Source organism: Prorops nasuta, unplaced genomic scaffold (assembly GCF_024137725.1).
Source record: "Prorops nasuta isolate Cenicafe-Biocafe unplaced genomic scaffold, Cenicafe_Pnas_1.2 PNAS00006, whole genome shotgun sequence".
NCBI lineage: Eukaryota > Metazoa > Arthropoda > Insecta > Hymenoptera > Bethylidae > Prorops > Prorops nasuta.
In genome coordinates, this window is record NW_027116803.1 from 680,592 (window position 1) to 693,755 (window position 13,164).

General features: G+C 31.6%; 3 protein-coding genes across 3 annotated transcripts; 2 read left to right on the forward strand and 1 right to left on the reverse strand.

Annotated features, from left to right (window-relative positions):
- The first annotated feature begins 3,518 nt into the window (after nt 1-3,518).
- LOC136774513 (gamma-tubulin complex component 5-like) lies at nt 3,519-8,463 on the forward strand. The gene is made up of 14 exons (XM_066728864.1): nt 3,519-3,792; nt 3,877-4,305; nt 4,371-4,642; nt 4,720-4,885; nt 5,049-5,265; nt 5,322-5,622; nt 5,688-5,887; nt 5,966-6,275; nt 6,345-6,564; nt 6,627-6,915; nt 6,989-7,189; nt 7,264-7,346; nt 7,424-7,583; nt 7,699-8,463. The coding sequence occupies exons 1-14, from the start codon at nt 3,709-3,711 to the stop codon at nt 7,743-7,745; spliced, it is 2,979 nt and encodes a 992-aa protein (XP_066584961.1). The 5' UTR covers nt 3,519-3,708; the 3' UTR covers nt 7,746-8,463.
- A 62-nt stretch (nt 8,464-8,525) lies between these two features.
- Nucleotides 8,526-11,457, reverse strand: RagC-D (Ras-related GTP binding C/D). The gene is made up of 7 exons (XM_066728873.1): nt 11,039-11,457; nt 10,779-10,927; nt 10,298-10,704; nt 10,090-10,226; nt 9,240-9,382; nt 9,006-9,154; nt 8,526-8,935 (listed from the first exon to the last, which is right to left on the reverse strand). Exons 1-7 carry the CDS (start codon nt 11,039-11,041, stop codon nt 8,736-8,738), a joined length of 1,188 nt encoding a protein of 395 aa, XP_066584970.1. The 5' UTR covers nt 11,042-11,457; the 3' UTR covers nt 8,526-8,735.
- Nucleotides 11,458-11,784: 327 nt separating this feature from the next.
- Nucleotides 11,785-13,075, forward strand: Polr3G (RNA polymerase III subunit G). Its single transcript, XM_066728414.1, has 3 exons — nt 11,785-11,959; nt 12,038-12,212; nt 12,284-13,075. Exon 3 carries the CDS (start codon nt 12,319-12,321, stop codon nt 12,970-12,972), a length of 654 nt encoding a protein of 217 aa, XP_066584511.1. The 5' UTR covers nt 11,785-11,959; nt 12,038-12,212; nt 12,284-12,318; the 3' UTR covers nt 12,973-13,075.
- The last annotated feature ends 89 nt before the right edge of the window (nt 13,076-13,164 follow it).

Below are 13,164 nucleotides of genomic sequence, written 5' to 3' on the forward strand. Positions count from 1 at the left end.
CTCGGGCTGATCCTCCTTCAGCGACTATCAACCCTTACTTACTTTGTCCTTGTGGACTCTCGACGTTGGCTCATTAAGTTCACCTAATAGGGGTCCATCTTTATTGATGTGTAAATCGTTTCCTCGACGTAGTAGTTCTTCGTGTGACAACTCGGATCCACACCAAGGGACAAAGAAAGTAAGGGTTATTAGTCACTGAGGAGAGTATCAGCCGTGATCTGGTCGACCTTTGTGTGAATTAACATTCACGCTCGAGAGGAGGAAGCTTCTCAACTAACCGCTGGAAAGATGTAACAATTTCGTTAGCTTCTCTGTTCATTCACTTTTTGTAGCATGCTTCATTAATTTATATCTTTGTCTGTCCTTGAAATTCCCAATTAGAATCTGAAATGTGGAAATATTTTCCTTGAAAATCCTTCCACATTTCGGGTTGAATACTCGTTTTTTCAATTTTATTTTTGTTTTCTTTCTGTTTCAGTTGGAGCGGGAGAGAGCCATGGATAGTGACCGCATTTTCCCAATATCGACACAAATCCAACACTAATCATGCGCCATTGCCATCCTGGGTTGGACCAAGTCAAACCCTCACTTGGAATCGGGACATCATCGGGAGAGGACGTACTGGCAAATAATTTATTTTTTTATTTCTCATACTTGTTTAATTTATTTTATGTTTTAGGAAGGACTCTTGTAGGACAAGGCTGTCAACGAGTAGGGCTTAATTACCAGTCCGTTTAAATAAGTCCACATTTATTTAAATAATTTCAAGGATAGATAAATTTAATCTTATTATTTTCATTCATTGTTAATTCAAGTACAGGTGTTTATTGAGAAGTGGACTCTCGAGTGTCAACTGGCTCGGGCTGATCCTCCTTCAGCGACTATCAACCCTTACTTACTTTGTCCTTGTGGACTCTCGACGTTGGCTCATTAAGTTCACCTAATAGGGGTCCATCTTTATTGATGTGTAAATCGTTTCCTCGACGTAGTAGTTCTTCGTGTGACAACTCGGATCCACACCAAGGGACAAAGAAAGTAAGGGTTATTAGTCACTGAGGAGAGTATCAGCCGTGATCTGGTCGACCTTTGTGTGAATTAACATTCACGCTCGAGAGGAGGAAGCTTCTCAACTAACCGCTGGAAAGATGTAACAATTTCGTTAGCTTCTCTGTTCATTCACTTTTTGTAGCATGCTTCATTAATTTATATCTTTGTCTGTCCTTGAAATTCCCAATTAGAATCTGAAATGTGGAAATATTTTCCTTGAAAATCCTTCCACATTTCGGGTTGAATACTCGTTTTTTCAATTTTATTTTTGTTTTCTTTCTGTTTCAGTTGGAGCGGGAGAGAGCCATGGATAGTGACCGCATTTTCCCAATATCGACATAAATCCAACACTAATCATGCGCCATTGCCATCCTGGGTTGGACCAAGTCAAACCCTCACTTGGAATCGGGACATCATCGGGAGAGGACGTACTGGCAAATAATTTATTTTTTTATTTCTCATACTTGTTTAATTTATTTTATGTTTTAGGAAGGAGTCTTGTAGGACAAGGCTGTCAACAAGTAGGGCTTAATTACCAGTCCGTTTACTTAAGTCCACATTTATTTAAATAATTTCAAGGATAGATAAATTTAATCTTATTATTTTCATTCATTGTTAATTCAAGTACAGGTGTTTATTGAGAAGTGGACTCTCGAGTGTCAACTGGCTCGGGCTGATCCTCCTTCAGCGACTATCAACCCTTACTTACTTTGTCCTTGTGGACTCTCGACGTTGGCTCATTAAGTTCACCTAATAGGGGTCCATCTTTATTGATGTGTAAATCGTTTCCTCGACGTAGTAGTTCTTCGTGTGACAACTCGGATCCACACCAAGGGACAAAGAATGTAAGGGTAATTAGTCACTGAGGAGAGTATCAGTCAAGATCTGGTTGACCTTTGTGTGAATTAACATTCACGCTCGAGAGGAGGAAGCTTCTCAACTAACCGCTGGAAAGAAGTAACAATTTAGTTAGTTTCTCTATTCATTCACTTTTTTTAGCATGCTTTATTAATTTATATCTTTGTCTGTCTTTGAAATTCCTAATTAGAATCTGAAATGTGGAAATATTTTCTTTGAAAATCCTTCCACATTTCGGGTTAAATACTCGTTTTTTCAAGTATATTTTTGTTTTCTTTTTGTTTCAGGTGAGGCGGCGCCGCCTCCCTCCCCGACGGTGTGCCACCTTGTCGTGGTGGGGGGGCTCACTTCTACAAGATCCCTTCCGATTAGTAAATGATTCGAATTAATTTTCTGATCTTTGGGAATCTTGTAGAAGTGCCAAGAGCACACCACACCTTAACGGGAATCCATATACCAACATTACAGGGCGAAAACTATTTCGCATGCAGCGTCGTCATTTGTTGACGGATTGTAAAGTTATTTCAGGTTTTTGGAAATGCCAGAAGCTTATCTACTAAGTTACGTTAGGAAAATTAAAAAAAAATGAAAAAAATTTTTTGTTTAAATAAATATATTAACATTATTGAGAAACAACATTTAAATCGCAAAATCCCCCAACGTACTTTACTAGATAATGTTCATACGTTTCCAAAAAGTCCACAAAAATGCAAATCTGTCAAGAAATGACGATGCTGCATGCAAAATAAATAATGGAAGAATTTCGTGTTCGGGAAGTCGCCAACACGAAATTCTTCAATTATTTATTTTGCATGCAGCATCGTCATTTCTTGACAGATTTGCATTTTTGTGGACTTTTTGGAAACGTATGAACATTATCTAGTAAAGTACGTTGGGGGATTTTGCGATTTAATTGTTGTTTCTCAATAATGTTAATATATTTATTTAAACAAAAATTTTTTTTCATTTTTTGTTAATTTTCCTAACGTAACTTAGTAGATAAGCTTCTGGCATTCCCAAAAACCTGTAATAACTTTACAATCCGTCAACAAATGACGACGCTGCATGCGAAATAGTTTTCGCCCTGAAATGTCGGTATATGGATTCCCGTTAATTATACTATAGTTTTCTTTCCCGGGTTGAATTATATTATTTAATTCATTACTACACTATCTGATGCCTGAGCTACATATGATTTAATTTCCCATTGTGTATATACGAGATAAGCGAGGATGAGTTATACATAGGCGGGCGTATTAGTACTACATACATAGTAAGAGCGCTGGTGTCTTTTTAAAGCAGTTCCTAAATGCATCGAAACATTAGAAAAAGCCATACCTGGCATTGGTTGTATCCCGCAAGGACAGAAACTGTAGCGTAGGATCCCGCAGTGAACAGAAACTATAGCGTAGGATCCCGCAGGGAACAGAAACTGTAGCGTAGTATCCTAAGGATACTACGCTATAGGAAAATTATACTACGGTAGTATAATTATACTACACTTGGCAACGCTGATTGACACTTCGCTATCATTGCTTGGTGTGCACGGTCTCTATATATAGTTTATGTGACATTAAATATAGGGTTTTAGAGAGAGAGAGAATTCGCAGTCAATAGCGGAACACGGCCATGTTGTTACAATCTTTTACTTGAAAGAAAATAAGGTTATATTTAACTGATTTAAATCAGCAATTAAATAAAAATTTCATGTGTTAAAAAAGTTATTAATTTTATTTGACCTGTTTGATATGCTATACGATATATGACTACTTAGTTCTCAATTGAAATGTAACATAATTTTAAATGTTACAAAAAATGGGCACGAAAATATTGAGTGACATTTACAATGATTTAAAATTGCTTATCAAATCAATTACTAAATTTGAGGTAATTTTTTCAATAACTTTATTATAACTTTAATATATTTATATTGATTACAATATTAATAATATTATAATAATGTTTTTCTAGGAAAATGATGAAGGATTTAAGATTTGTGAACGTTATGTAGTATCTAATATTAAACATCATAGATATCTCTCTGTTGATAGTCACGCTACAAAAGAGCTTATTGACAGAGTGGTCCAAAAGTTCATAATTCATGGAAAATACGATGTTGCTGAAACATTCAAAAGACTTATATATTCATTTTTACAAAATTTTGATTTTGCCAATCATCCACAGTATGATTTACAATGGACATTATTAACAGTATTGTTAGATTTATCAACTGAGACCAGTAATGCAAATTTGAACTGCCTGAAATTGTCAAAAGAGGATTTTCTTGTAAACCCAATTTCAAATAAAAATGAAACTGTTACTGATGAAATAGATTGGGCAAAATATCTGAAAGCCGATCAAGAAGCTTTTTTTTCTGATTTTCATAGTGACAATGAAAGTGTATGCTAAGTATATCTTAAAGAAATTATTATTTATAGGCTGTTACTAATTTTTATTTGGTTTAGGTTTGGTCAAATAGCTCAGAGGAAGAAATAAACTTAAGCAATGATAATAAAAAAAATGAAACATCATTGCAGTTGGTACCAACTACACCAGTTAAGTCTGTGTCAAACTATGCTGTAACATTATCTGAAAAGCTGTCATGGCTATATAATGAAGAACAAAGATCTAAAAATTGGGTAATTAAGAATATTCAACATACTTGGTGGAACGAATTGGAGTGGCATAAATGTTCTGTAAGCAGTAACTTACTTGATGCCAATTTTTGTGAATTATGGTAAGAGATCAAATACTCAAAGGTTAATGTATGAATTAAACCGAGAAAAAAAAATAAAAAACTTTTTTATGAAACAGGCAGAAAATCTCTACAAATATCAAATCAATTAGCACTTTTAGTGAGTACGAAATTAGTAGAGAACTATTATGGATGTTCCATGTTCAAACTAGTATGCTAGTGTTTCAAGAAACCAGCTGCTCCTTTTCTATTGCTTCAAATGTATCTGTACCTAGCTTATCTGTGGTAAGCATTATATTTTATACTACATATAACCATGTATTTATAGCATTTCCTTTGCACTCAAGTGATTTAGAGCAATTTAGTTAGATTGTGGAATTTTAAGAATAATTTCCTGATTTGGATTTTTACGTGATATTAATATGTATCTTCTTTTATTTCTTTATAGGTATCATTCAATAGTATTATACAACCATTTTGCGCTTATTTCAAAATGTTACACAGTATTAACCAATTTAGTGCAGAACTGCATCCCAAATACAATAAAAAACAATTATCTCAGCAGCCACCACTCACTTATGAAGCATATAATACAGCTTTAAAGAGACTAATATTTAAATTTAGATATAAATTAATAGAGATTGAAAGAAGGATAATGCGACAAGGTATAACAAAATTTTATACTGATTTAATACTAAAATCTATAGTACATTTTTTTCAGATGATTCCAATACACTATTGTCATTGTCACAACTTTTAAGGAAATATTTAAATTACATAAAAATACTCCATGATATTCATACAAAAATTGTAATTAACTGGGGAATTTATCCAAACTGGAAATGTGCATCGTCATTATTATCAAATTTATATTTTGAAATGCAAAATTCATATAGTCGTGAAAGAAGCAATTTATGTGCTTATCTATACATAAGCAGCTTCACTGTGTATTTGAATATAATTGATACTTGGTTGACCGAAGGACGACTTGAAGATTGGCGAGATGAATTTATAATAGCGAGGTAATTGCTCCTTATACCGGAAATGGCATCTCGTTTAAATGAACTAAAGTTTACTGTGATTATAGAATTTTTGAAGATGAATCGGAAAATACTGGCCGTTCTAAGAGATTCAAAGTAAGATATTTAGACAATATTTGCTTGAAGGATCCTATTATGCAGAGTCTGATACATAGAGTGAAAAATATGGGAAACAGTATTGAACTACTTGTTTCCCTTGATCGGATTTCTGATTTATGGAAAAATACTATGACAGAGAGCTATAATGGTATTCTTATTACATATTGAATAAACTCATTTAATTTCTTTATTATTATTTTTGTTATAAAAAATAAAATTTTTCCAGATACCAACATTTCTTTGAATAGTGAATTTAATAAAAGCTTGAAAACAGAACTTTTAAAATATAGTTTTACCCAATTAGAAGATCAAATAGATAGCATATCAATAAAGACAAGTGGACAATTTGCTAAAGAGAATGATGTGACCTTAGAGAGAAACATTGTAGAACAGCTATTGATACTAGATAATCCTTTTCTAACAAAAGCTTTAGAAAGATATATTCCAATTGATCTGCAAAGGAAAGATACAGTTGATTCAGATAATACTAATACTAACAATCCTCATGCAGACGAAGATGATACTTTGTTTGAAATGTAAGAATTGTCTTAATTCTTGTTTAACATATTGTTAATGAAAATATTGTATTTCCTGCTTTATTTTAGGCTTGAAAAAATATCTCAATTCATATTACCGTTAAGAAAATTATTTGAAAATGTTTTATTAAAAGTATTAGATTCCCGATATAATAGTGCCAGCAAAATTGTAAAAAGTATATTAACTCAAGAATATAAGCTTGAAGCACACATGAAATTAATGAGATCAGTTTACATGATGGAAGCTGGACATATTATGAATAAGTTCAATAACTTACTTTTTTATGAGGTATATATTTTAAAGAGTAAATTTCAATGTGAACTTTATATAAATATTATACATTTTTATAGATTGAATCCAATCAAATGTGGAACAATTCATATTTTTTATCCTGTATGCTTGAAGAAGTTCTTTCACAACAATGGCCTGATTCAAGTTCTCGTTGGTCAATTAAGGTGGAGAATGCTCATACATGCCAAGTTTTACAAGCTGTAAATTTGATAAGCTTACACTACACCATAGGATGGCCTATTAGTTTAGTTCTAAATGCAGAGAGTTTAGAGCTTTATAACGATATTTTTCGATTTCAACTAAAAATAAAATGGGCTATTTGGACTTTAAATAATCTCAGATTCAGTGGTAAATAGTTTCTCATTCTATAAAAAATCATATTTACTTCTTTTAGTAATAAATGGTTTTTGTATTTCTGCAGACTTGGAGAAATCAAAATTAAAGTACATGGGAGAATCATATGAATTCTTTTATATAAGACGCTTGGAAAGTTTAAGATTTTGGCTAATGCATGCAATAGGTTCAATTCACACTTACTTGTCAGGACAGGTACTACAAAATTTAGGAATGACTCTAGAAAAAACTTTATCTGAAACAGACAGCTTAGATATGATAGTATCAGGTATGGCTTGCTTTAATAAATGTTATTGAAAGTTATTGTTCTTTGATAAATTTAATATTTATAATATTTGGTAGTTCATAATGAATATCTTGCGCAAGTCCACAAGCACTGCTTATTGACAGATGGATTTGAAGACTTGATGATAACTGTGAATAATGTAAGGAGAAATAAAAGTATGAAAACTTTTAAAATACCAAATGTAAAATAAATAAAAATTCTTTTATTATTACATAGATCATAGAGATGTGTTCTCATGTTAGAGATTTATGGTGCCAAAAGAAAATATTACATGCATCAGCAGAGTTAAACTCAATGGAAAGTAGTTACACCAAGTATCATACATACTTGGCTTTAGCTTTGCATAATGCAGTGCAGCATAAGGATGCAGATTACCGTAAGTAGAATAGGATATATTTTATATTATTAACATAATTTTAAATTATATAAAAGAGCTACGTTTTACAAAAAACGTAATCTAATAATCAATTTGTTTATATTTTTTGTTTTAGTGACTGGTCTAAGCTCAGCTTTTAATTGCAGTATGCCATGTATATAAACAATTAGATTATTTTTTCCTAATTTACTGTATATAAAATATTTTAGAGTAATTTTATACCGAAATGTATGTCGCTGCTGTAGATAATTTTAATAGGAAAAATAATGCGTGATTCGATTATTAATAATAATCGGCAAATATTTATTATAATAATATTATTTCTGTTAAAAACAGCTACAAGTGATATGATTCTGTATGTAAAAAATTATTTATTTTTTTGATATAAAATATTAAAACAACGAATTAACATTTTAATCTTGTTAAAAAGTACTTAAACCTACAGTTTATATCATTTATCCCAAATGCATCGAACTTAAATTTTTAGACAAATTAACGCCAAGGAAACATGTATCAATAGAAGATTCGGAAGCAGAAGATACCACAATTACTGATTTAATAACGGATCAAAGCCGAAAATTATTATCAGAAATAGCATATCAAAGTTTACCTCCTTCAGGCATTTCTGTTCCAATACCAGTAAAGATTTCAAAGGAAAATATGAGGTATAAACTTCATTATTTCACGTTCTTTATATTCATATATTTTAATGCATATTACAAATCAATGCAATTATTTACAGTTTAAGTTCGGATGAAGCATTATCTGATAATATACTACCAAATGAATATGATCAAACTTTTTCTTATATACGATGGCATAAATACGAAGAACGTTTATTTTTATTCAATACATCATTGAATATTATAAATCGTGAAATCAAATTATTTTTGAAAGAAATCGAAAATGACAATTTATACATTAAAAGATAGTATCAAGGTAAACATTACAGTCATTAATTATGCAAATACAATTGCATAATTTATTTTCAGTTTACTTATAATATTTTGTTTAAAAAAGTCCGTGAAGTAATGTTTTCTTTGTTCTCACATTCATTTAATATATTCTGTAAGCTGTATTCCTTCAAACAGTTTGCTTATTATTTTACAAGTTTGCTATGTAACATTTTTTTACATCTTTTATCTATATTATTTAACTCTGAGCAAGAACAACCGTACCATTTTGTCCAATAGTTCCACTCTGAGATGAGCTTGGAGCAGCAGATGTTTCATTTACATTAATTGGTGGAGTTGAATGATTATTGACATTTGCAGCAGCTAAAGCTTTGCTACGTAGTTCAAAAACTTGTTGTATAGCTTTGCGGAAACATAGAAAGTTGTAATCAATCACTCCTATAATGAAAATTCCAGCTTATCATAATATCAATCAATTAGATAAGAATTATACAAATAATAAACCAACCTTGTTTGTCAAAATTGTCTTCGCGTAAAATACACACTAATGCAAGAAATTTATTTACTTCTCTTAAATATAAAATTGTTCCATTATTTAATTTAATCAGACTGGAGCTTTGATTGTCAAACGCTGCAGCCTCTAGGTCTTCCCTTAATCTTTAAAATAAAAATGATGAAAAAAACATTTTTGTGAAATAAATGGTTTTTTAAATTAATTATATATATATAACAAAAATGTTACCCATATATACAAGAAACATCAATGACAACGTCTATCATATCACAACAAAGTTCATAACTTTGCATATCCACAGGAGAACTATCAGTTGCAATATAAATTTTTGATACAACGTCAAACAGAAATGCTTTTTCAATGGCTGAGTTCTAAGTAACAGTAATAATTTATTATTATTAATAACAAAGCGTATCGATATTTGCGTATTTCCATAATACAGCTGATAGAAGGCATACAATTATTTTGTTAAACAAAGATTCAATGTATAATAACTAATGAATTACTGAACATTTGAAAATTTCACAAAATAATGTGCTTAACCAAATGCTTCAGTTTATCTATATTTATTAAAATAAATAGTGGTGGATTTGGGAAATGCTATTGAGATCTCTTTTATCCCTTTCTTGCATTCAGCAGACAATACCTACGTTTAGTTCATTCCGTCCGTCTTTGCCTGCATTAACTTCCATTATTTCTTATCACTACATTGCTAAAATTGAGGGTCTCTTTAACCAAGTACTGTAAGGTAAAATTTTACCTTACAGGACTTGGTGAAAGAGACCCTTAAGGCCACGAGATGTAGGCAAGATTTGGAAAAGTTCCTGGTAGCTTGGCCCAATTTCTCGGTTATTTATTTGTAAAATTGAAACACACAATGAATACATTATTAATCAAAACACTCAAATTTCCATTCATTCACACCTCGCGTATTATCCATGAGATATATTTTTCACCCAATAATGGCTCTACTCTATATTTCATCCTCTAGCAGCTGTTTTAAAGAAATCAGCATAAATATCAATATACCCTATATATTTCTAAATAAAATTTCTAAAATATGAAAAAGTACTCTTACAGATATCAATATATTAAGCAAATTCTCCAATGTTGGTAATTGGGGTATAAGTTTCTGTACAACTTTGCTGAATGCTTCAAAAATGCTATGATCATAGATTGATGTTAAGTGGAAACTTAAATGGATTTGATCGCAACCTGCAAAAATAATTTTTAATAAATTTATATCCTTGTAAATTATTGTTAAAGAATGTGTTATTTTAATTTACCTGAATCAGCCAAATCATCATTTGCTCTTGTATGTATATCCCTTTGAGTTTCCATTTTACAGTCATCTGACAAACCATCAACTTTATGTATAAATACTTCAAACTTAATAGCCTGATTCACTTTATAAGCTTTGGTTACTGTCAAATGAAGTTTATTTAATGCCTCCATATAATCATCCTGTGCGTCAATCACAAAGACTAATGCTCCACATCCACCAAATATCATATCACTATCAAATGTTGGATCAAAGAAATCAATTTGACCAGGAAAATCCCAAATTTGAAATTGAACAAAACTAGAATTGCTTATATCATCCTTAATAATTTTATTAGTACTTTCTAGAAACAATGTTTCATTTGGAGACATTTTATGGAAAACTACTTTTTGTATAGATGATTTGCCACTCCTAAATAATATAAAAAAAAAATTAATTTTAAACAATAATATATTTTGTTAAATTTTCCTCATAAAATTAAAGACCTTCTTAATCCCATAAGCAATATTCTAGGCTTTTGTTCACTAGCCAGAGGGTCAGTTTGCCCTTCTGTTTCACCATCAAATGGAGCATATCCAAAATCTTTGGGGAAGGAACCAACATCATATCCAGGTTGATATTGATCATCATCATCCTACGAAAAGAAAAACAGCAAAAAAATCTAACACATCTTTTAGGCCTATGAATACTTGATTAAAGTAAAACCACTATTATATTATTTTTTATGGCTAAAGCAAATACGTACCATTTCTATTTCAATTAACTATTCTTCAATATGGAGATAATATAAAGAAATAATATAATGATAATAATGCAGCAATGGGGTTAAATTGAATCACTGTTCATTATCATGCAGTTAAAGCGATTGTTTATAGATTTATAGTTATCTCTCTCACAGCTGTCAACCAGCCTATCTCAAACTTCACTCTTTCTCACACGCGTATAAAGCATATGAATAATACGCAAAATGTAGAAAATTTATTTTATTTAGACACTTTGACTATTATTAATTTTATAAAATTCAATGGTGAACTTATTAATAATAAAATTATAAATATACTCAATGTACTTTTTTACAAATGATTGTTATGTATGAATTTTATTAATTTAATTCGAACATTCCATGAAACTACACAACACATCAGTTTGTTTCTATCATTTCTATCTGACTGGTCTGAGTCTGACTGACCTTATCGACTTACCAGTTACCGTCCTTACCGACCATGATTTCTGACTCAAATTCAGACCAGTGATGTACATAAACTCGTGGGTTTTGGGTGCGTTCTATAAAAGGCCGGCGATGTTCGGAATATATAATATATGTCACAGGAACTATTATATTATAAGCGGTTTGAGAATTGAGCCTTAAGTGGAACTTGCCCACTATACGTGTATGTATGTACATACATACATATATCACGTTAGGGCATACTACTTATAGAAATGAAGCTGTTATTGTCGATGTAATGTAACGTTTCCTATCGACTCTGCTCCAAATCCAATGCCTCCAAGTTTTCAACTCCCCTGACGTTGACGGCCCTGACTGACTTCCACTTCCACTTGGGTTGAGCCAGGTTGAGCTGGGTCGGGACGGTCGAGTTCATCCCGCGAGTCCACGTGCTCTTTAAATCGTGATATACACTGAACTATGACTTATCACGACGAGGTAGAAATAGAGGACTTCGAATACGACGAGGAGGAGGAAATTTATTATTATCCATGTCCATGTGGGGATCAATTTCAGATTTCTAAAGCTGATTTAATAGCTGGAGAAGAGGAGGCCACGTGTCCATCCTGTTCCCTTGTAATTAAAGTGATATATGACAAAGAGGAGTTTGCAGTCAAGCAGGAAGAAGTTGAAAAATTCCAAGATAAAGAAGCAGTGACACAAAAAGCATAATTTAATTTTTGCAGACTAAGTAACTTGATTTTGTTGATTAATTCCTTTATCTTTTGTATGTAAATTCAATACGAAAATATTGATTTTAAGGTATCTTTACGTAAATATAAGCTGAAAAGTTTACCATGGCTGGCCGTGGTAGAGGTCGAGGAAGATCTAGCTTGTCTGTTATCACAGAACAGTTGGGATTTAGTAAAGGAGAAGCTTTGCCACCACCTACCTTACAACCACCATCAAAGTATCCTTGTTTGGAATATAAGGCTGTACCTCTTACAATTACAAATGAGCTAAGTTATTTGTGTGAGTTAAAGAGAGATTTTGCTGAATATATGAAAGAATCTCCAAACAATGTACCAGAAATAGTTGTTAAAAAGGATATCGAGAGATATTCTGACAAATATCAGGATATGATAACAGATAATGCTAATTATGATACTAGGTACGACTGGTCCAGATTACCTGCTGAATTGAAACCTGTTTCTAAGAAACGTTCAGCTAAGAGCCCTGTAAAATCTGAGAAAAAGGTGAAAGCTGTTGATATTGAATCAAAATTGCAGGAGCTAGAAAATAAAGAAAACAATCAGCAAAGCGATGTAGAAGATAACAATAAAGAGGAGGATGATGCAGAAGAAAAAGAACTAGATGAACAAGTGGAGGATGAAGAAGAGGATCTAGATGAAGAAATGGATGAAGGCACAGATTATGTAAATAGTTATTTTGATAATGGAGAAGGATATGATGATGAAGAAGATAACTTGGATGATGGGCCCACTTATTAAATTATTTCTAAATGTATTGATGTATGCTTACACCAATTTGTTTCATACTGTGTAAATATTATTAAATAAATCATAAATAATTTAAGAAATAAAAGATAATAACTCTAAGAATATTGCTTTTGTCGCTTAATTAGTATTTATCCTAACAGCAAAATTTTGGGAGAGCTTTAGGGCGTATTCTTTAGTCATTAA